The 21518-nt window shown below is 51.6% G+C and overlaps 1 protein-coding gene across 4 annotated transcripts in view; it reads left to right on the top strand.

Annotated features, from left to right (window-relative positions):
* Nucleotides 1-20425, top strand: part of TFCP2L1 (transcription factor CP2 like 1) — a 67283-nt gene extending 46858 nt beyond the window's left edge. For 2 of the 4 annotated variants that reach the window (XM_019974076.2, XM_019974062.2), the window contains 8 exons: nucleotides 1192-1283; nucleotides 3218-3266; nucleotides 3355-3448; nucleotides 5510-5600; nucleotides 6480-6583; nucleotides 8825-8967; nucleotides 13408-13459; nucleotides 14517-20425. In XM_019974076.2, coding sequence (XP_019829635.1) covers nucleotides 1192-1283; nucleotides 3218-3266; nucleotides 3355-3448; nucleotides 5510-5600; nucleotides 6480-6583; nucleotides 8825-8967; nucleotides 13408-13459; nucleotides 14517-14563 — 672 coding nt within the window. In that variant the 3' untranslated portion in view covers nucleotides 14564-20425. Of the gene's footprint in view, nucleotides 1-1191; nucleotides 1284-3217; nucleotides 3267-3354; nucleotides 3449-5509; nucleotides 5601-6479; nucleotides 6584-8800; nucleotides 8968-13407; nucleotides 13460-14516 lie in introns of all 4 variants that reach the window. The other 2 variants (XM_019974070.2, XM_019974057.2) reach the window with 1 other exon arrangement.
* The last annotated feature ends 1093 nt before the right edge of the window (nucleotides 20426-21518 follow it).

The following is a 21518-nucleotide window of genomic DNA, read 5'->3' as shown; positions in this document are numbered from 1 at the left end:
AGCCCGGGCACAGGAGGAGCCCTGCCCCTGGAAGCTGGTCAGAGCCAGAAATACATGGTGTGGGGCAGCACTTGGACACTTAGCTCTTCCCGGGCTTGGTATATGCTGGTGACATATGCTGAGGACCCTCCCTGCTCCCCAGTCCTGCCTGTGGCCACCTCTCCTTCCAACCTGGGCCTCAGCCTCTGGTGCCTGCCTCTCCCCTGACTTCCCTACTGGAGGACAGGTCCCCTAGGTGCTCCAGGCTATGTCCCAGCCCCTCTCCCCAACCAGGTATTGAAATCCCTACCCAATCTGTAACTTTAGGAACTACCGGCTCCCCTCTTGTCAGCTCATCAGTTTTCCTACCCCCAAGGGCTCCAGGATTTGGCACCAACACATTCCAGCCCTCACTCAGAACAGAGTTAAATATTGACCCACCCTGTGGTCAGGTGGGTGATCGTAAGTCTCAGGAATGCTTCCATCTGACCGTGTCCAGAGCAGGGCCATCGCAGAAAAAGGAAGTGGTGAATGCTTGGTCCCCCAACCCCCAGGCAGCACCCACATGTCTAGGCTTGCTTCGGGGGACTCCTACATGTTCATTTAGGCTTCAACACAAGAAGTTCCGGGCATTCAGGGGTCACGTCATTTGTGTTGCTGTGTCTCCCTCGACTCCTGGGTTGAGCAGGATGCCTCAGATGTTATAAACACCCATGGAATTGTGCTGGGGACAGGCTGCTACAAGCCAGTGTGGAGGTGCCTGTCCCTGTCATCTGAGGCCCATCAGGAGATGCTATTAGTAATACGGAGCTTCGTCGATGATTTTCTTTTGGAAGTGGCCCAGTGCTCCCTGTTTCTTGCATCTACACCCATTTGTCTGCGTGGGGAAGACCTGCCTGTGGGCACTCGGCCTGTCCTGCACTGATGAGGTTTCCCTCTTTGCTTTGGCTGCTCGGAAGCTCTGACAGACATGTGTCATGCTTTGCTTGCCCTGGGGATGACCTACTGATGACGAGGTCTCTTCTTGGCTCTATCTGATTTCTTCCGTGTGGTCTGAGCACCCCGCCCATCCCTGGGTACCAGGTCAGTGTGGGTTGGGTGTTGAAAGATTGTGATTTTACACTGAGTGGGAGGGCTAGGGAAGCTGGGCTCATCTCATCTGCAGGTCTGGGTCCTCGGGGACCACTGCCACCCTGTGCTCTCTCCCCACAGTGCTCCCCATGGCCTGATGTGGTTTACCAGGTGAATAGTGCCTCATCCCCAAGCTACAACGGCTCACCAAGCAGCTTCGGCCTCGGTGAAGGGTATGTGCACCCTCTCTCCTTTGAGAGCTCTAAAGTGACCACAGGTGCAGACTCATTCCTCAGCTTCCTCTCTGTGTCTTCACTGCTCTTGTAGCCCAGCATCAATTGGGTTTCAGGGCAGTTGACTGGTGTTCACGACCATTTTTAGCATCATGTGTACAGGTTTTCGTGCTTGATTACACTTCTAGAAAGGCCGACTGGTGGAGTAACTAAGCACCCAGCACCCACTCCCTCCCCAAGTTAAGGTGGGCCAGCCCACGAGCTCCTGGGCCACCTCCTAGACAGCTGGGGCCTTAGGAGGTGGACATCTGGACCCCGTAGTGGCTGGAGGGGCTTCTTAGATCTTGCTGCAGCCCTTGTGCATGGTCACTGGGCAGAGGGGCTCAGCTCAGGATCTTCCCCACCCCTCTGGGTATCCGGACCCACAGCACAGAAGCGACCCACCTCTGGTCACCGGCTCTGCCAAGGCCCAGGCCGTGCTGATTCCAAGGTGACAGATGTGCAGGGGCCAGCAGGCAGCTGTCCCTCCTATCCTGTGGTGTCACTGTGAGGACACTGCCCTCCTATTGGTGGGGTCAGGGAGGATGACAGACGGGTTTAACAGGCGCGTGTAGAACATGCGGGTTGTTTGGAGCCCCTCCTTGGCAGAGAACTTTACTGATGGGCAAGCCAGACAAGAACTTGATTTACTAGGTAAGGACAGTCCTTACCGAGAAGGGGGCACAAGGAAGGGCTGCTGTATTTTATTCAGGCAGTGAAAAAAAATGAAAGTATTAGTCACTCAGTCATGCCCGACTTTTTGTGACCCCGTGGGCTATAGCCCACCAGGCTCCTCTGTCCATGGGATTCTCCAGGCTGGAATACTGAAGTGGGTTGCCATGCCCTTCTTCAGGGGATCTTCCCAACCCAGGGATCGAAGCCGGTCTCCTGCACTGCAGGCAGATTCTTAACTCTGCACCTTTCTGGGGGCAGATTCCTTCACTTCCTGCAGCCTCAGTTTCCCTACTTCCAGGGGAGTATGAATTCCACACTCGGTCAGGGGCATATATGTAGAGTCCTGGTACCCCCAGACCCAGATGACCTGCATCTATAGTCACTGATAACTGCCCTAGGAATCCTTGCTGCAAAGGTCTTTTCTTTTTTCCTTATTGTTACAGCGGGCCTTCCAGGTGGTGCTAGTGGTAAAGAACCTGCCTGCCAGTGCAGGAGACGTAAGAGATGTGGGTTTGATCCCCTGCAGGGCTACAGTCCATAGGGTCGCAGAGTTGGACGTGACTGAAGCAACGAAGCAACTTAGTATACGCACACACACACATACACACTTACATACATAATGTAAATTTTATCGTTTGAACAAATTTAAGTGGACAGGTCAGTGACACCAGGTCCACTCACATTGTAGTATTACCACCGTCCATCTGGGAGGGTCATCTCTGACTGTCTTTCTCTTGGCTTAAAAGCCCAGGTGTTCAGGTTTCTGTCTCCCTTTGGGGGAAAGCCATGAGAAAGATTTTCTCCCGATGGATGCCAAACTGTGGGTGCTGTTGCTGCAGAATGGTTCCCCAGGGATTCCTCTGCCCTCTCCTGGGTGTGGTTGGCCCTTTGCCATCTTCACACCAAGTCCCTGTGAGGCTCGAGGCCCAGTCTCCTCTGTCAGCCTGCACTTCCCACTGACTGGGGCTCGGGGTGGGGACCATGAAATCTGCCCAGAACAAACCCGGATCCTTAGAGGAGGGATGGGGGTGTGTAGCTCATCAGAACCCTTGTCCACACCAGAGGCTTTGTTAAGAATTTCCAGGGATGGAGCAGGGCTCCTGCTTGTATTTTTCTCGAGGACCCATTTTGTTTCCCGCGAGCCCCAGAGCTGAGGGACGTGAAGGGCAAGCCAGCAAGAAGCATCCTGGCTGCTCACCACCTCTCCTCTTCCTTTGCAGCAACAGCTCCCCAACCCACCCGGTGGAGGCCCTGCCTGTGGGCAGTGACGTAAGTGACTGCTGTGGTGGGGCGCTGGCTACCTGTTCCCACATGGGTGAGTGAGCGCCCCCTCAAGGCCTGTCCTCTCTGCCTGCAGCACCTGCTCCCCTCGGCCTCCATGCAGGACGCCCAGCAGTGGCTCCACCGCAACAGATTCTCCCAGTTCTGCCGGCTCTTCGCCAGCTTCTCGGGTGAGCATCTTTGAATGGTTCACAGAATCTACCGGGATCTCAGAACACTCAGCACGTGCTCTGGGCACCCTGGGCACCCAGGGGCTGTGGTCTGTCCTGGGGACATAGAGGCATGTGGTCACTCACGTGTGCTGGCCCTGGGCCCAGGGCTCAATGGGCGGGCCTGCCCCTGGGGTGTCCACCTGCTCGTGGCTTTAAGGGAGGGCCATCTGGGAACCTTTTCAAGCTGCTCCTTGCCTGCGGGGTGGGCTCTGTGCCTCCTGGAGAGGCCCCTTAGCCAAGAAGGCCAGAGTGTACTCAGCAAGCCTCCTGGCCTCTTCCTCCCAAATGCTGCTCATCACGCTGTCTCTAGGTAAGCAATGTGGGAGGTGGTGGTGGTGCAGCCAAGGTGAGAAGGGAAAGCTGGCTCTTCCTTCTGTAAAGGCTTTTCAAGCCCTTGCTGATGAGCCCATCAGACAGCAGCTCTGAGCTGGGGGTAGTGGGGGACAGGGAAGCTGAGCCATGAACCTTGCCCCCTGGCAGTCCAGAGTGACAGGGAGTCAGTGTTGGCTGGAACTAGAGGAGTGGCCACCAAAGACATCTGTGGTAGCAGAAGGGAAACAGCACCCCAACAGTCATCTTTGAGCTCAGTTCTTCTTAGCACATCCTTTGTGCTGGGGGTGGACGGGATGAGAGCAGTCAGGCAGGGACTCCAGCCTCGGGCAGCTCTGAGTTGGCGCAGAGGTGTAAACTGCCCATCTCAATGCACTGTGACCCTTCTGTGATGGGCAGGCTTGGAGGAGGAACTTGGAAGACTGGGAGGGAGGCAGAGCGCCTCCACCTTAAGCAAGGTGTAGTGTAGACCTCATTGAGGAGGTATCTTTGAGGAAATCCTGGAAGGAGTGTGAGTCAAGTGGGTGTGTGTGTGTTGGGGGTGATGAGCTTTCCAAGCAGAGAGCAAGTGTAAGGTTGGGGCCTGTCTGGTGTGGCCACAGAGACGAGGGCCCAGATGATGGGGTTGAGTGGGTCAGACAGGAGGTGAGGTCAGAGAGAGAGGTGCCCAGGGACCTTGGTGCAACAGTGTTAGGGTATGGCTTTTATTTCCTATGAAAGGGGAGCCAGTGTGACTGCAGAAGTATACCCCAAACTGTACCTAACTGCGGCAGGAAAAGTGGGTAGATGCTGTAACTCTGGGCCACGTGGCTGTTGGCCAGGTTTTAGCAGAAGGCTGATGTCATCCTTGTACCTTGGAGAGTCCACGTGAGCTCAGGGCTGTTGGGGGCTGTTCGGTCTTTGAGGAAAGGACCATGTCCACCCATTATGATCACCCCAAACTGGGAGCACCCACGATTCCCATCAGCAGAGAGAGGGTACAGGCATTGTGGTTTATTCATGTCATGAGTACTCTCTAAAAGTGGGCATGAATGATTTATACTGCATGCAATGCAGATGAGCCTTAAATGAAACTTGGAGGGAGAGTCAGACTTAGAAAGGCGCAGTTTCCAATTCCATTCACATAAGTGCCATGTGAATGGAAAACTGAGTGAAACTCCTCTGTGTGTAAGAAATCAGGACAGCAGTTTCCCAGAGGTGGGGAGAGGGGTAGTAGCTGGCATGAGGGGCACGTGAGCTGGTGGGAATGTCCTACCTCTTGATCTGGGTGCTAGGTGCATGGGTGTCTGGGTGCCCAGGCTCCCCGGCAGCCTCCAGAGAGCCATGAGTTTCTGCCTACAGGCAGGTACACACATGATCAGTGCCACGTGCTGATAAGATACATCATGGACAGTGATGCTAATAAAAGGCCCGGAGGGAGAGTCAGGCCCAGGTAGAGAGGATGACTAACCAGCAAATGCCTGTCAGTTCTGCTGAGTTTGTGAACCCCGTTGTCGAGTTCTGACACCTCCTGGGCTATGATCTGATGTTGTTTAGCTTTTGCCATTTCTCTGTGTGGGATGCCCATGCCTCCTGAGGCGAAGGCTAGCTCTTCCCTGCCCCGAGTTGGCAGGTACCTGGGGAGGCGGCCATGTAACAGCCTCAGGTCTCAGTCACCATGTAACAAGCCAGCCCCATTTACCTGCCCAGGTGCTGACCTGCTCAAGATGTCCCGAGATGACTTGGTCCAGATCTGTGGCCCTGCAGACGGGATCCGGCTCTTCAATGCCATTAAAGGCAGGTAGGTGTTAGTTCCCACTGGAGGCACGGTATGGCTGGTGGCCTGCATTTCTCAGCCCCTTGGACACCTGGTGGGCTAACTGGTGGGATCTGGGCTCCTCTGGGGGTGAGTGCAGGAGGAGGTGCTAGGAGTGGGATAGGGGCCAGAGAGGGTGAGATGCCCTGGGTTGCAACCCACCCTGCCTGGAGGCCCACTCTTTCCTTCCCTCTTCTTGGCTTGATGTGGGCCTTGGTCTCTGAGTCTCTGCCTCTTGGCTGTGGGTTCTAAGATGCCTGCCCCATCCTCCCAGTGCAGGGGGTGGGGGGCAGATGCAGATGGAGTGATCTAAATAGTCATACATGGACAGCACCGCTTTGAGAGTGAGAGGGTATGTCTGGGTTTGAATCCCATATCTGCCTCTTAGGAACTTGGCAACTGGGCCAAGCCCTTAACCCCCGTGAACCTCAATTTCCTCATCTGTACAATGCGGAACAGTGGTCCTGGCTTCCCCACAGATGTGTGAGGATGCAGTGAGCTCAGAGTAAGCCGAAGAATGCATTTGCTCTGATTATCACCCTGAAGAACCTCGTATCTTCAGATTGGTGCTACGGGCAGAGTCCACTCTGGGCAAGTTGCAGGTCCTGGGTGGGGGTTGGGAGGTTCGCCCATCCCCGGGTCTTCATCTAGCAAGTCTGCTCGAAGCTGTCAGGGCTCACCTGGATGGGATTCTCTCCCTGACAGCTCCTTCCTCAGAGGAGGAAGGCACTCTGTATCCCCACAACCTTCTTTCTTCCCTCTAAGTCCCTTCTACTGTTCTTTCCACCCTGTGTTCTGGAACATTCTGGAACAACAGAGCTCGGTCCCCCACACCTGCTCCTTAACTTCCTTTCCTCCTGCCAGGAACGTGAGGCCGAAGATGACCATTTACGTCTGCCAGGAGCTGGAGCAGAGCCGCGTGCCCCTGCAGCAGAAGCGGGACGGCAGTGGGGACCCCAACCTGTGTGGTGAGTTGTGGGGAGCCCCTCCCCTGGGCTGGTGAGAGGGCAGCAAAGCAACAGGGAGAGTCCTCTGGCTGAGAGTGTCTCCCCTGATCTGCCTTGCATGCAGGAGGGGTTCTGCTGTGCTTCATCCTGGGATTGAAATGTATAAGGTGGAGATCATCTCTGAGACGGTCTTGTCCCATTTACCAATGTCCCATCTGGGGAAACAGGCCTGGAGAGGAGACGTGGCCCCCGAAGTCACCAAGCTACTCAGGGGAGAACTGGGAGTCGGGCTTTCTGGCTCCCTGGCTGGTGACAAATGCCACCTGACAAGTGTATTCCCAGGAGTGTGTCCTCCTGTGTTCCCGCAGCTGGGTGAGGCTTTCCCATTTGGTTTGGCTAGTGCCCAAGAGAGTCTTAGACCACCTCTGGGGCACATGGTTCTTTGGGGCTAGCAGTTTTCAGCACCTTGTTTCTGAGCATCTTTAAGTACTGAGTCTGACAACCTGCCTGGCTCCACCCGTGTGGTCTGAACTCTGCACTGTCTGCAGTGAGAGCCCCCCTCCCCCAACCCCTCTCTGCCATGTGCCCCTCCAGATCAGCAAGGGACCCAACACCCCAAGAGACAGGGACCACTCAGGGTTTGCTATGGGGGAAACTGAGGCACAGAGGCTGCCCTGAGAGGCCAGTGTTGAGTGGCAGAGACAGGATCCAAATATCCGGCCCCTGGCAGCTGGTGTCCAGGCCTCAGGACATGTGTGCAAGAGTCCAGCCCTCCGCCTGCAGTCAGTCTGGGAAGGACAGAGCCTGAGTCTCAGGGTTTCTTGTGCATGTGGAAAAAGCAGGCAGGCGCCCCAGCCCACACCCCAAGGCTCAGAGGTCTGGAAAGGGCCGAGGTCTGGCTTCTCGGGGGTGGCAGCTTCGGGATTTGAGCTTAGGCTGACCCACTCGAAGGCCTCTTGTTACCTCACTCGAGAAACAAGATGAGAGGAGTTCTGAGTAGTGGGTGGCTGACTGTCTGCTGTTTAGAGCAGTGCTGGTCACCTCCACATTCCTCCAGCAGCAGGAAAGGCCAGAGATGAAAGGTTACACCCACAGGGCTAAACTGGAATCCCTCTGGTTCTTTGATGCCCGCAGTCCAATTTGTTTGAGGAGTAAAATAAGAAAAAGTGGAACTAGCTCTGAAAAGTTGGGGTGTGGGGGAAAAGTACAATGAGAATTCTGTTATAAAAAAGGAATCTTGGAACAGAGATTCTGGGATTCTTACCTGGTTAGTTCAGGAAGGAACATTACCCAGTGACCACATTCTGTGAACAGCGTGTGAAATCCTGGGAAGGCGAGTCTGTGTGTGGCTGGAACCCTGTGGCTTCTGTAACTTCCCTCAAAGGGAGCCACTGTGTGTGTGCACGTGCGTGTCCATGCCCTTTTAGTATATGGAGCTGCCAATCAGATTTGTTGAGCCGAGGGTTTCTTCCTTTAGTTGAGGGAGGAGCTTGGGCATCTCTTGTTTAATCCAGTTGTGTTTTAGTTTTTGAGGGACTTGAGGTCCCTGAGACTTGAGGTCTGCCCCTCTTCCCCCCATCACCCATGGGGTTTGCTCCTCCCTAACTGGTTTGGGTTTTGCTACTAGCCTCATGGTCACTGTTATCCCAACTGTCTAATGACATTCCTGGTGCCACCTCTTTCACCCTTTTGGGTCACAGTGCTCCAGCTGGGTATTGTTTGTGCTGTGGAGGAGGGCAAGGGCCAGCCCCTCTCTCTTCTGCTGTCAGGTAGCAGTTATCCTTGAGTCTCACTCTTGGCCCCTCTTGGAGCCATCCAGTAACCCCTTTAACCAATGGAAGGGGAAGAACGCAGACACGGGATTTCCTCCACCTGCCCATGGTAGGGTACACAGCAGGCCACACCTCAGAATCACTGGAAATCTCTAAAAGATGCAGGTTTTAGCCAGCTGTTCCTCTTCCAGCCTCCATCCCCAAACGAGACAGGAATCTTGGGGTCCAGGGTGGATCCAAGGATTCTCCATTTTACACGAATTCCCCAGGAGAGACTGAAACAGGATAAAGAACATAGTTTGGCATCTTTTCACCTGGCGCTGGACCACGCAGGGGCCTTGTGGCTTCCAGAGGTGCCCCCAGTACGGCCAGATCCCAGAGTCCATCTGGGCTAGTTCTTGGTTCGAGGGGGTGCGGGGGAGAATTGGTAGGTGGGCTGCTTTGAAAGCAGATGCTTGTTCTATAGAAGGACCTGTCCTCCGCCCTCCAGTGTACCACGCCATCTTCCTGGAGGAGCTGACCACCTTGGAGCTGATCGAGAAGATCGCCAACCTGTACAGCATCTCGCCACAGCACATCCACCGGGTGTACCGCCAGGGCCCCACAGGCATCCACGTGGTGGTCAGCAACGAGGTAAGCGCTATGGCCCCACCCCGCGGAACCGACCTGGGGCTCTGGGCAGGAGCAAGAAACAGCCCAGCAGGACTTGGGGGTGAATTTAGCCTGAAGATGGGGTTCATCCACCTGCCACCTGCTCTCAGCAGTAGGGTCTGAGAGAGGGGTCTGAGGCCAGGACCAGGCTTGGCATAGCTGTCTCCCCTCCACCCTATGTCCTGCCCCCACCAGGTGCCCTGCACCGCTGCTTCAGGACCCTGCCAGGCAGGGCAGTGAGGACGCAGGTGCTCATCGGCGCGGACGGCAGCCTTGGGGGATGTGAGATGGGCTGGGTTGATAAGATGACCTGGCTCTTAGGTAACAGAAGCGTCCTGTGCTGAGCGGTGAAGGTGCCTGCCGCAGCCTTCCAGGGTCTGTCCCTGGCCACACAAGCCTCTGCAGGGCACAGGCAGCCCCTGAGAGAGGACACAGGTTCAGAACACAGCCCAGCTGTGACGGTGCGCCAGAGAGATCAGATTCCACGGCTGGTTCCAGCGGGGGTCATCAAACGGGTTTGCTGATGCGGTTTAGCATTCCTGCATGTTGTAGAATAGAAGCTTTTGAGTTTGTCCTATGCTGGACCCTTTCTCTTAGTAATAATGTTGATGATGAGTGTTAGCATTTCGGCAGTGCTCACGATGTTTGTGCAGTCTTCTAAGTGACTCATTTAGTCCTGCCAGCCTCCCTGTGAGGCAGGTGCTGTCATGAGCCCATTTCACAGATAGGAAGCCGGCACAGAGAGGTTGCATAATGGCCCCAGGGTGGACAGCTCATAAGAGCTCAGGCTGTGGTAGAAACACAGGTGGCCCAGAGCAGCAGAGTTCGAGCTTTGAGACGGCAGGCTCTCTGACCACTCCTGAAATGAGGCCTCTGCACAGAGCTGTGCTAATGGGAGCAGTGGCAGAAGGAACCCCAGCCCAGCCTGCAGCAGACCCTCCACCCACTAACGGGCAACCTACTGAGAGTGATGAAGGAAACAGTCCAGGAATGGTGGTAGGGGAGGCAGGGAGAAGGTGTGCTTTGGAATCGAGCTGAAGTCTCCACCTAGACTGGCTCCTCATAGCCAGGTGACCTTGGGCAAATCTATGTAATGTCTTTGAGCCTCAGTTTCCATGTCTCCAAAATGGGGATAATTCTACCCAAAGAGCAGGTTGTAGTAAGGATAAAAGAAGAAACAGTGGCAGGTACCAGGAGATGCTAAATTAGCTAAGCATTTGTTTTGGGGGGCAAAAAGTGTTGGAGAGAGAGCTTTAAATTTGATAACATATAACGTATAAGGTTTTTAAGGATCTGCATAAACTGTCATTATCATCAGTAGCATTACTAATGTTGTCATCATGACTGCCGGAGCTCCCTACACAGGAGTCCTGAGTCCCCTGTTTCATGGGAGTTTCATCCTGGGAGTGGACAAGGTGGTATTTTCCTTCCTTTTTAATTAGAAAGTAATTCACAATTTGTGTAAGAAATCAGGCAGCATAAACCAGAAGAAGGCAAGCATGAAAGGCCCTTTTCTTCCCCTCTCTCTTTTCCTTGAAGAGTTTAGATTAGATTTGATGTGATCAGGGAGGATAATTTTGTGTCTGTGTGTGTCTGTCACTTGCCAAAGTGTGTGTAGGTATGGGTTTTTAAAACACACACCCAGGATCCATTTGAACAAGGGACTTGATCTGTAACTTGTTATTTTTGTCATCAGCTCAGAATTGCTTTCACATTGTCACATTCAAATCTAGGGTGGCTGTTCTTCAGCCCTCATTTCATAGATAAAGCACACGAAGCCCAGAGCTACTGGCCTGAGCGCATACTTTAGAATAGCCAGGAAGGTTAAAGCGCCCTGAGCATCAGGCAGTGGTCTGATCTCACAACGCATTCACAACGCATTTCTGTCGTGAAGACAAAAGCCAAGAATTCATGGAACCCTTGCAATTTAGCCAGGCCCTTAAGGGGGTTCCTTCCCCAGCCTGCCCCATGCCCCGCTGGAGCAGGCAGTTAAGCCAGTGAAGCAGAGAATAGAACTCAACACCACCTCCGCTAAGTAGGTGACTCTAATTCCTCCGAAGTCCCCTTGCCTCTTAACCTCGAATCAATTGGAAACCTTTGGTTCTTAATTGCCCGGAGCACTGGAGGCAGCCCGGCCAGTCGCACAGCCGGCCCCTGGGGTGCAAGGGCACTTCATTAAACAAGGCAGTTACTGATTAAGCCCGTGTGGGCCCTGCGTCAGGTTTGGCATGCTCCAGTGGTGGGGCTGCCAAGAGTCCCCGAAGGAACCGGCCGGCAGCATAGCGTAAATGTACTTCACGTGTCATTAGGCCTGGGGGAGGGGCAGGGGTCGACAGGTAGATGGATGTGCAGGATTTGGGGCCATCAGCCAGAGCAGGCAATAAAATGTAGGTTGCACTTTTTAATTGGTAAACGGGTTTTGCTGTCCTGTGGGCCAGTGTGTGTGTTGTGGTGTGTTTAGGTAGGTATGTGTATTTTTCATATTCTTTAAATATGTATTGTGAAATATAGCATACATGTTTAGAGTATAGGAAGCTCATTTGTAGAGCTTGAAATACTCAATACCTGCACTCAGGTTAGTGCAGTGTTGTTGGAAGCCCCTTTGTGAAGTAATTCCACATTCCCCTCCACATACTGGTCTGAATTTTGTATTCCCTGGTTCTTCCTCAATATATTAATTTCAAATTTGGGAGAATGGCATTGAAACATGTATAATATCATATATGAAACAAGTCGCCAGTCCAGGTTCGATGCACGATACTGGATGCTTGGGGCTGGTGCACTGAGACGACCCAGAGGGATGGTACAGGGGAGGGAGGAGGAAGCGGGGTTCAGGATGGGGAACACGTGTATACCTGTGGTGGATTCATGTTGATGTATGGCAAAACCAATACAATATTGTAAAGTAATTAACCTCCAATTAAAATAAATTTATATTAAAAAACAATAAAACTTCATATAAGTGGAATAGGAGTGTATTCTTCAGGACTTACAGTTTGTGGTTCATGTACTTTGAGGAGTGTTGCTGGGGGTTGCGGGCCCTGCTGAGTGCCCGGGTGTGATCAGGTCACAGTTGCTGCTGCTTCTACTATTGAGGGACAGGGGGCTGTTTCTAGCTTTCACTCATACACACGGTGCTGTTCTCAACATCCTTAGGTGTGCTGTGTGTGTGTGTGTGTGCAGGAGGTTGGCTGGGGCACCCGTCTATAGGAGAGAGATGTGGGGTCCTCTGTGCTGGCTCCTGTGGACAGTCCTAGAAAGCAGCTGTCTCGATAGATGCCCCCCCAGAGAGGATGCCAGCTCCTATTGCTCTGCATCCTGGTTATATATATATTTACAGCCTCGTTTGACAGACAGGGCCTGGAGACAGGAAGTTTTCTTGTCCAAGGTCACTGGGCTATTAATTAAAGTTCCAGAGAGAGGGGGCTGGTGAATCGTTATTCGGTTCCTGCCACAGGGAACTGAACACACGATATTGTTAGTCTCAGGTATACAGCACAGTGATTTCAGTTATACATCTGTGTGTGTATGTGTGTGTGTGTGTACACGTGTGCGCTCAGTCGTGTCCGACTCTTTGCAACCCCATGGACTGTAGCCTGCCAGTCTCTTTTGTCCATGGAATTTTCCAGGCAAGAATACTAGAGTACGTTGTATTTCCTTCTCCAAAGGATCTTCCTGATTCAGGGATCAAATCCTCATCTCTTGTGTGTCCTGCATTGGTGGGCAGGTTCTGTACCAGCTGAGCCTCCATACATTAATAGATACTCTTTTTCAGAGTCTTTCCATTGTAGGTTATTATAAGATATTGAATGTAGTTCCCTGTGTAAAGCACTTTAGTTTTTTATCTGGTGCTGTTTTACACACATCTGCTCCTATAATGTGTCCTGTAGAGGGATTGGAAGACCCCATCACTCAGAAAACTCAAAAATGAAAGAAAATCAGTAACAATGGAGTCTTGTATGAAATGTTGACATTTTAATTCCCTTCCAGGGTTCTTCTGTCCTTTACATTCAGTCTTTTGTTACTCAGAACTGTAATTGCAGGACTTCCCCTGGTGGTCCGATGGCTAAGACTCTGTACTCCCAGCGCGGGGGGTCCGGGTTCAATCCCTGATCAGGGAACTAGATCCCACATGCCACAGGCAAGAGTTTGCATGCCGCAACTAAAAAAGATCCTGCATGCCGCAAGTAAGACCCCACGCAGCCAAATAAATTAAAAAAAGCAAACAACTGTAATTGCTCTGTCCATTGACTCTGCATCATATTTCCTCCGTGAAAGTAAGACATAACTGTCTTCCTGTGTGTGTGTCAATGCGGCTCCTCTCGTTTCTGATGGTTGTGAGTGGCTGGGCTCTGCGTCACTGAGGCTTTTCATTCTCTGAACTCGTTGCTGAAGTGACATGGTCTCTCTTTTGCCTTTCAGATGGTGCAGAATTTCCAAGATGAATCCTGTTTCATCCTCAGTACCTTAAAAGGTAAAACCTGCTCCTCCCTGCCCTCTCTTATTTAATTAAAGGATATTGGCTTCACCCCCTGGGTTAACTGGGTGAGGGGAGAGCAGGCCAGTGAGTGGGGCTGGGATGGGGAGCCCTTGAGTGAGTGTCACTTGGAAACATCCTCCGGGGAAAAGAAACACACAGTTACCGGGAAACTCAGCCTCGGAAATGTGTGAACTGGAGAGGTGAGCCCCAAGGTCACTGTGAAAGTGAAATCTTGGCCATTCACTGTGTGCTGCATGAACCCAGTGCCGAGGAGAAGTAAGACACATTTGAGTTGCTCTAAAGTATGAGTCTGGGACTTGCCTGATGATCCAGTGGCTAAGACTCTGCGCCTCCAATGCAGGGGGCATAGGTTCAATCCCTGGTCAGAGGGTCAGAGTCAGGGAACGAAGAGCCCACATGCTGCATGTCCAAAAAAAAAAAAAAAAAGTGTGGGGTCTCCAGGAGGAGCAGGCGTGGAGCACAGTAGCACTTGAGCTTCCAGGCCCCCTGGAATGGGAACCTGGGGCTGTGTGTGGAGGTGGGGGGGACATGAAGGGCCCACCCGAGGAAGGGGTCTGAGAAGGAACTCCTCTACCAGGAGAAAGGGGAGACCAGCTATGACGCCCCTCCCCCCAACCCCAGAGGGCTGGGGCAGATGAGTGTGGAATTATACAGGAATGAAAGCCCCTCACTGGGCCATAGACCCTGGACCGTGACAAGGACAGTCTCCTCCCCTTGTTCTCTCGATCCAGCCACCAAGTGCCTTCAGAGACCCAGGCAGCCATCAAACCCACGGCCTCCTTACCCACAGGCCCTTTAGTCCTTGGGTGTTGGGCTGTGGCAGAAAGCCCACTATTAAAAAGAAGCTCACCAAGGCAGCTGAGAAGGTGTGCATTGGGATCTCTGCTGTTATCTTTGTTCTGTGCAGTCTTATTTTGGTGGCCTCTGCCAGCATCCATGCAGAGCATCTGCTGGACCCCAATCCCATGGCTCCCAGAAACCGTCACGCCTGCCTTTCTTCCCTTAACACCTCAGTGTTTGTCTCTTGCAGCCGAGAGCAACGACGGCTACCACGTCATCCTGAAATGCGGCCTCTGAGCAGATGCAGAGTGGGCGGCTGCTTCCCACCCCCAGCCCCACGGACCCCCATGGCTGTAGATATCACACCCCTGGAAGCTGTGGCGAGGAGGGACCTGGCCCAGCCCGTGAAAGCCACAGACCCGTGGAGGCTGCGGGTCTGGAGGGCAGAAAGCCAGCAGCTCCTCTCTCCCCTCCTCTTAGCCCCCAGCTTTGGGACAGTTTCCTGTTCTTTTTCCCAGTCCTTCCATCTGAAAAGGCCAACAGGGGCCATCTGCTCTGAAACCTCTTGCTCCCCTGGTTGGAGGCTAGTTCACCAGGTACCCGGGTGCCACCTGTGCCGGCTCCTTCCGCCCATTCTCCTGCCTCAGAGAAGGCTCTGCCTCTCCCACAGGCCTTCACCCTCTTCTCTGCTAACTGGTTGGGTCCCCGGGCGGCTGACTACGTGGGGGTGGTTTGAGACTGTCCTGTCTCCGTGTCGGTTTCCCATCTTGGTGATCCTGGTGAGCATCTGTCCTTCCTGTTCCTGGATAGGCTTGATGGGTGTTGGGTTGACCTGTGCCTTCTGCTTCTTTTCACATCGACCTTGATTCTAAGTGTCTGCTGCTGCTCACAGCCCAGAGGGGGCCTTGCATTTCTCCATTGCTAGGGTAGACACTACGGAGCCACACACACCTGGTTCTAAGGCCCTTGGGGAGGAGAGGACGAGGCTGAAAAGACTATTTTTAGGCATATTCTCATGAGTATAAAAGGGAAGAGAACCAAATGATTCCTCTTGGGCTTTTTTTGGGTGTAAGTTTATTTCCTAAGCAGTCTTGAGTAGAGGAGGACTAGGAAGTGAACATCCTGTTGTAGGATCACATGACCATGACTCTCCTGATGCCCAGTCCTCTTGGATGGACTCACCAAATCCCATTTAGAGAAGACCACCAACCTTCCCAAGCTCCCTAGGGATGTTGTATCTTCTGGGCAGGCTCCCCTTTGAAGGTTTCTTTTCATTTGTAGAGGCTGTGTTTGGGCATTTCTCCTGCATTAGAATGGTTGGATCACCTTTCTTAGATAACCAGGAATTAGTGCCTGTCTCTTGGGACCCTGTGATCTATATTGCTAATGTAGGTTCATCTAACAAAGCATGGTGAGCACTGTGACCAGCTGAGCAGGATCTGACAGCCTTTCAAGTGGAGCTTTTGGGGAATAGCATGCTTTGGGGGAATATAGAGATGATCATAACTGAGTAGACCTTGTTTTAGAGACAGAGAAACTGAAGCCTAGAGGGGCAAAGCCACCTGCCTGATATCACATAGTGATAGGGTAATAATATAGATTTGTCATTAAAACCAGGGCATTTCTGAGAGTGAAAGGAGCTCTGGTAATAATAATGCTTGGACCACAGGTATGATCTACTGCTCTGTAAGGACAGGCTTCTCATTCCCTTCCCATTTTGGGGGTGGGGGGATGGGGAGCATGTAACAGCCTTCTTGAGATATAATTCACATACTATACAGTTTACCTCTTTATAGTGTACAGTTCTGTGATTTTTTTAGTCAATTCACAGAATCGCCACAATCAATTTTAGAACATTTTCATCACCCAAGACATATCATGTATATGGAATCATACAATATGTGGTCTTTCGTGGTCCTTTTTTTTCACTTAGCATAGTGTTTTCTAGGGTCATCCATATTGAACACGTATCAGTACTTCGGTCTTTTTATAGCTTAATAATATTTCACTCCATGGATGGACTGCCTTTGTTTATCCATCCATCACTTGATGGATATTTGAGTTGTTTCTGTCTTGGGGCTATTGTGAATAATGCTGCTATGAAGTATTTGTACACAGTTTGGTGTGTTTTCTTTTAGGAATATATATGACTGGAATTGCTGGGTCATTTAGTAACTCCATGTTTAACTTTTTGAGGAACTGCCAGACTGTTTTCCAAAGCAGCTGCATCATTTGACATTCCCATCAGCAGTGTATGAGGGTTCCAGTTTTCCTCCATCCTCACCAACACTTGCTAGTATCTGGCATTCTGATGATAGCATCCCAATGTCATTTTGATGATAGAAGTGGTGTCTCATTGGAGTTTCAGTTTGCATCTCCCTGATGGCTAATAATGTTGAGTATTTTTTCATGTGCTTACTGGCCATCTTCTTTGGAGAAATGTATATTCATATCCTTTGCCTATTTGCAGTTGGCTTATTTGTCTTTTTATTATTGAGTTGTAGGAGTGTGTAGAGTTTAGATGTAGGCCCTCTATCAGATATATGAAGTGTCAAACTGTTCGCCACTTCTGGGGGTTGTCTTCACTTTCTTATGATGTCCTTTGAAGGACGAAGGTTTTTAATGTTGATGATCTCTAAGATACCATTTTTCTTGTACTTTTGATGTCATACCTAAGAAACTATTGCCTAATCCAGGGTCAAGAAGATTTATGTTTTCTTCCAACAATTTTTATAGTTTTAGCTGTCCAGTAGTCTTTGATTAATTTTGAATTAATTTGTATTTATGATGTGAAGTATGGGTCCAACTTCATTCTTTTGCATGTAGATAGTCAGCTGTCCCAGCACCAATTGTTGAAAACACTATTGGGGTCCCCATAGAATTGTCTTTATACCCTTGATCATGGCCCCTAATTCTTACTGGATCTTTTTCTCTGCGACATGGGACTGTCATTAGGATGCTCACCTTTTTTTTTTTTTTTTTTTTCCAGCCCATGTTTGGCTCCACCAGTTTTACAAATGGCTTTCTCTTCTTTTTTTTTCTGTCTCCCCCTTTCCCTGTTTCAACAGTACTGGGTGACATCACTCTGATCATCTACAGCCTTTCTGATGCATGGCTCCACACATCGGTCCTAGGGAAAGGTCAGGATCAATCATTTTCTGTTTTGAGGAAACCAAGTCACACAGAAGTAGAAAAACTTGCCCAAGGTCCCCCAGAACCAGAACTAGATTATTGGTCTTGTGACTTCTGGCATTTTGAGATGTCTACAGTTCACTAGACCCAAGAGATGCCACTTCCCAGGCCAAGTGATGACAGGCTAAAATCTTAATTCTAAAAATGTGGTAGGCTAATATTTTATTTTTATTTCTTCATTCAAAATAAGGGTCCAGTCAAGATCTGTGACCTTCAGTTTGCTGTAGGTGGAGTCTTTCATCTGGAATGCACACTGCATCAGCTCTGCTTACCTTCTAATGGTTATAGTTCAGTCTTGTAGCTTACACAGAAGTAGAAGATAATAAATACCAAAGAAGAATACACAGTCATTTGGTACCAAAATGTTTTAGCTGCCCAATTCAGCAGTTTGTTGCTTCCACAGGGGTCAGAGGAGCTAGCTGCAGGTGTTTGGATTTTGCGTCTTTTTTTTTTTTTCCATTTTATTAAAGTACAGCAAAGCTGTGGCCTTTTCACTCCTGTCCACTGTCTTTCCTGTGTGCTCTGAGTCCAGCGTCTGGGCCTGCTGGACAGGGTGACCCCTCCCAGAACAGTCCCCTCCACCCCCACGTATTCTGAGCTGTGGCTGCTCCTTGGCAGCAACAAATTTTAAAAGGGATCCCCCAAGGGACAGAAGACGTACCGTGCACCAGAGCCACTGTCTTGAACCAGAAACCTACAGTGGAGTGCTTTTTCTCAGTCCATTGCATTTCTTTGCTGGGCAGTTGTCTGCAGGGTTGTGATAAACCTTTTCCTGGTTACCGAGTCTCCCCTTTATAATAAAAATATGGGCTTTGGAATGGGGAAGGGATTGTAGTCCTTTGGAAAGAGCAGGATGGGCATGGAGTTGGAAATCTCAGTGTAAGGTACTAAGCAAAGGTCAGATGCTGTCCTGGTGACCTCCTTCCCCGGCCACCTTGGGCTTCTTGGGAAGAACCATGAACCTAGAGGGACTTTCCCAGGAGCAGAGTGGAGCTGCCTGAGCAATGCGTCACAAGTTTCCAAGTCCAGACCGGCCTCAGGGGCTGGCCTGCATGAGTTAAGGTCTGAAAATCATTAACGAATTAATGAGAAAAATGGAAGAGCTTCTTTTGCTGTTGTCAGTGGAGCAGAGGGAGGCCGCCCCCAGCAGCTCAGAGAAGATGGAAAAGCAAGTGACCAAGAGCCAGGAGTCCTGGGCTCCTAGGCCCTCACTTGGTGTGCTTTTTCTGCCTCTCTGGGTCTCACCTCCTCTCAGGAGGCTTCTGGGGCTGTGAATGACTCAGGCATGAGTGTGTCTGAGGGGAGCATTCCTTTTTTTCCCTCCATCAGAGTTGCACTGTGGGTGGGTGGCGTGTACATGCGTGCTTCCTAGTGGTACACAGCACCTCAGTGCTTCTGCTTGGACTGGTACACGCTCTGAGGTTGCGTGCATTTCGATGTGAGACACTGCATCTTAGCCATGTCTTTAGGAATCCAGCCTAGCTTGCAGCCGGGGTGACTTGATTCTATCCATGCCCTTAAGAGTGGCCACCAGCTGTTCCCTGCAGCCTGAAGCTGGATTCCTTGTTGGCTGGCTTTATGTCTACGTTACAGACATGCATGTGTGCATGCCTGTGTGTGTGCATGTTCATGGATGCACATGAATCCCCTCCTGTGCCCCTGTATCTGGCATGAGGAGGGCAGCCCTGAGTGTCTTCAGCTCACCTAGACAGAATGATGACTGCTGCTTCCTTTAGACCTTACGTGATGCTCCTGGTTCAGACTCTTGATAAAACTAATTAGTGGACTGTAGCCCTAATTGTGGGGAAAGGCCCATCCTCAGTCCTGCCCTAGGGAGCAGAGCAATGCTGGGAGCTGACATCTAACCAGGACCTCAAAAGCAAGGCCCTTGGACTTGGTCTTACTTGCAGCCACCTCACGTTCCCTGTGTCCCCTTGGGTTGCGTATTCTGTGTGTGACGTCGTCAGTCAGGCCAGGCAGTAGTAGGAAGTATTTGTGCATCCTCTCTGATCACCTTCTGGCCCCCTTCCCTCCACTCTGTGGGGCAGAGCAGTGCAGTACAAGACAAGCCACCCCCACCTCCTTCCCCAAGGCGAACCTGAGAACTCCATGCAGCCTCTGCCCAGCTCCCCAGAGCACCTTGCAAAGGCTGGGCTTTCCTCCCTTCTGCTCCTGCGGGGAATGACTTGAGTTCTGAGGGTGTGGTCCTCACCTGGCCATGTAGGGACTTTCTAGTGGCAGCATCCCCAAGAAGTATCTCTAAGAGGTAGCTTTGCTGTTCTCTCCAGGACAACTGGCAGGGTGAGGCAGGGAGGGGCCAGCACTGCTTAGTCATGGGCTGAGACACCTGGCTGTTTGGGCAGCCAGGCCAGCCTGTCCCAGGAGGGAGTGTGTGAGCCTGTCCCTGCCTTCATCCTGTGGAGCCCCAGACAGGGATGGGGTGAGGGGTGGTGGCCTGCAGAGGGCTAGCAGGCACCAGGAAGCCTTTTATCGTGAAAAATTTTCAATCCTTCTTGAAAGACAGACCAATATAATTAGTCCTGGTACCCATCACTCCACCTCCTTCACGATCACCCTACACCTGCTCATCAGGGACAGGCCAACTGCGAGCCAAATGCAGCTTCTTGCTGCATTTTGTAGTCTGTTTGATAACAGGGAACACTGAACTCAATGAAGTGAAATGTCATCCTGTCCTCCCTTCCGCCATTCCACTCCCGTTTGTATTGCCAAAACCTGTACTCAGTTATTATAGTTTGAATTTCATCATCTGAAACATGGAAACTCATTTTCTCTTATTTGCCTCCTTGAAGCCCTTAAAGTCAAAAATAGGTCTCATCCAGCCTTCACAGAAAAACATTGCCCACTGCTGAGCTAGACCTCTGTTACTCTATATGCCCCCTACATGATGTTGAATAATATCCTTGAAAATAAGGGCTTTTAAAAATAATAAAAAATATTTTGTTTGGAGCTTTGAAGCAAGAGGATCATTCAGCCAAGCAGTCTTTGAAACCAGACCCCCACGCCGCCTGTTAGTCATGTGCCCCCTCCCCCAGACAGTCTTTGCCCCAGCTGCTCAGGAATCATAGTCCTTTGCTCTTGCCCCTTCCCTCCTGCTGTCCACTTCTTGGAGACTTGCTGGGCCTTTGGTCACAGGGCAGGGTGCGGGAGGTTGTGTCCGAGAGCCGGATGTGGGGAGAATACAGCACCGGCTCCAGGCCCTGGTGGGTGGCGGTCTCTTGACTTAGGTCACTGGGACTTTACCACCCCAGGAGGTGCAGCCTGACCTCCACCTCTACTGGCACCTTGAGGACCTCTAAGCTGCTCTGGGGTCCCCCAAAGCCCCCCTCCACATGTCTGCAGCTCTTCCCCCGACAGAGGGACTGGCTTATGTCAGCTTGGTGATGGGGAGGATTTCCCTGCCCTCTGCAAGGGTTCCCTGGGCCCAGTGCTCACTTCTGCCCCTGGGAGAAGCCGGCCCATAGGCAGCCTCATGTTGGGGCGGTCCCGTCTCCCTGTGGCTTGGCTGCCCATTCTGGGCCCCAGCTCCTTTGCTTCCAGTGAAGATGGCCAGACACTGCAGCCAGCCCTCCGTTAGCACCAACCGCTGATGATGCTGACTGGCCTCGCCTGAGCCAGACTTTGGGCTTCGTGCTTTGCCATTGTCCCATTTGAGCCTCCTCACAGCTCTGAGGCCCCGAAGGCTGATTTCTAGTTGAGGAAATCAAGACTGAGAAATCAGATAGGGGCCTGGGTCCTTTGACTATCGATGGGCTGAGCCAGGGTCCCAATCCTGCATCTAGACCTCGCGCACTCTTGTCCCAGATGCACGGGCGAGTCCTTTCATCCCTGAAAGGGGATGCTCACTCTCCTGATGACATCATCCCTGGGCTCTGTGCCCTGTGGTGGGTTGGGGGGTGTAAGGAGTGGGGCAGAAGAGAAGGTCATTGTTTTGTGCCTCCCACCAGCCTTCCCCTTGCTGGGCAACACCTTGGTTACTGTGCTTACCAATGCTCCTGTATAGAAAGTGATTTCTTTTTTAGAAATGTCACTTTGTCACTTT

The sequence above is a fragment of the Bos indicus genome, chromosome 2 (assembly GCF_029378745.1).
Source record: "Bos indicus isolate NIAB-ARS_2022 breed Sahiwal x Tharparkar chromosome 2, NIAB-ARS_B.indTharparkar_mat_pri_1.0, whole genome shotgun sequence".
Taxonomy (NCBI): domain Eukaryota; kingdom Metazoa; phylum Chordata; class Mammalia; order Artiodactyla; family Bovidae; genus Bos; species Bos indicus.
This window is presented reverse-complemented; position numbering and strand designations above follow the sequence as displayed.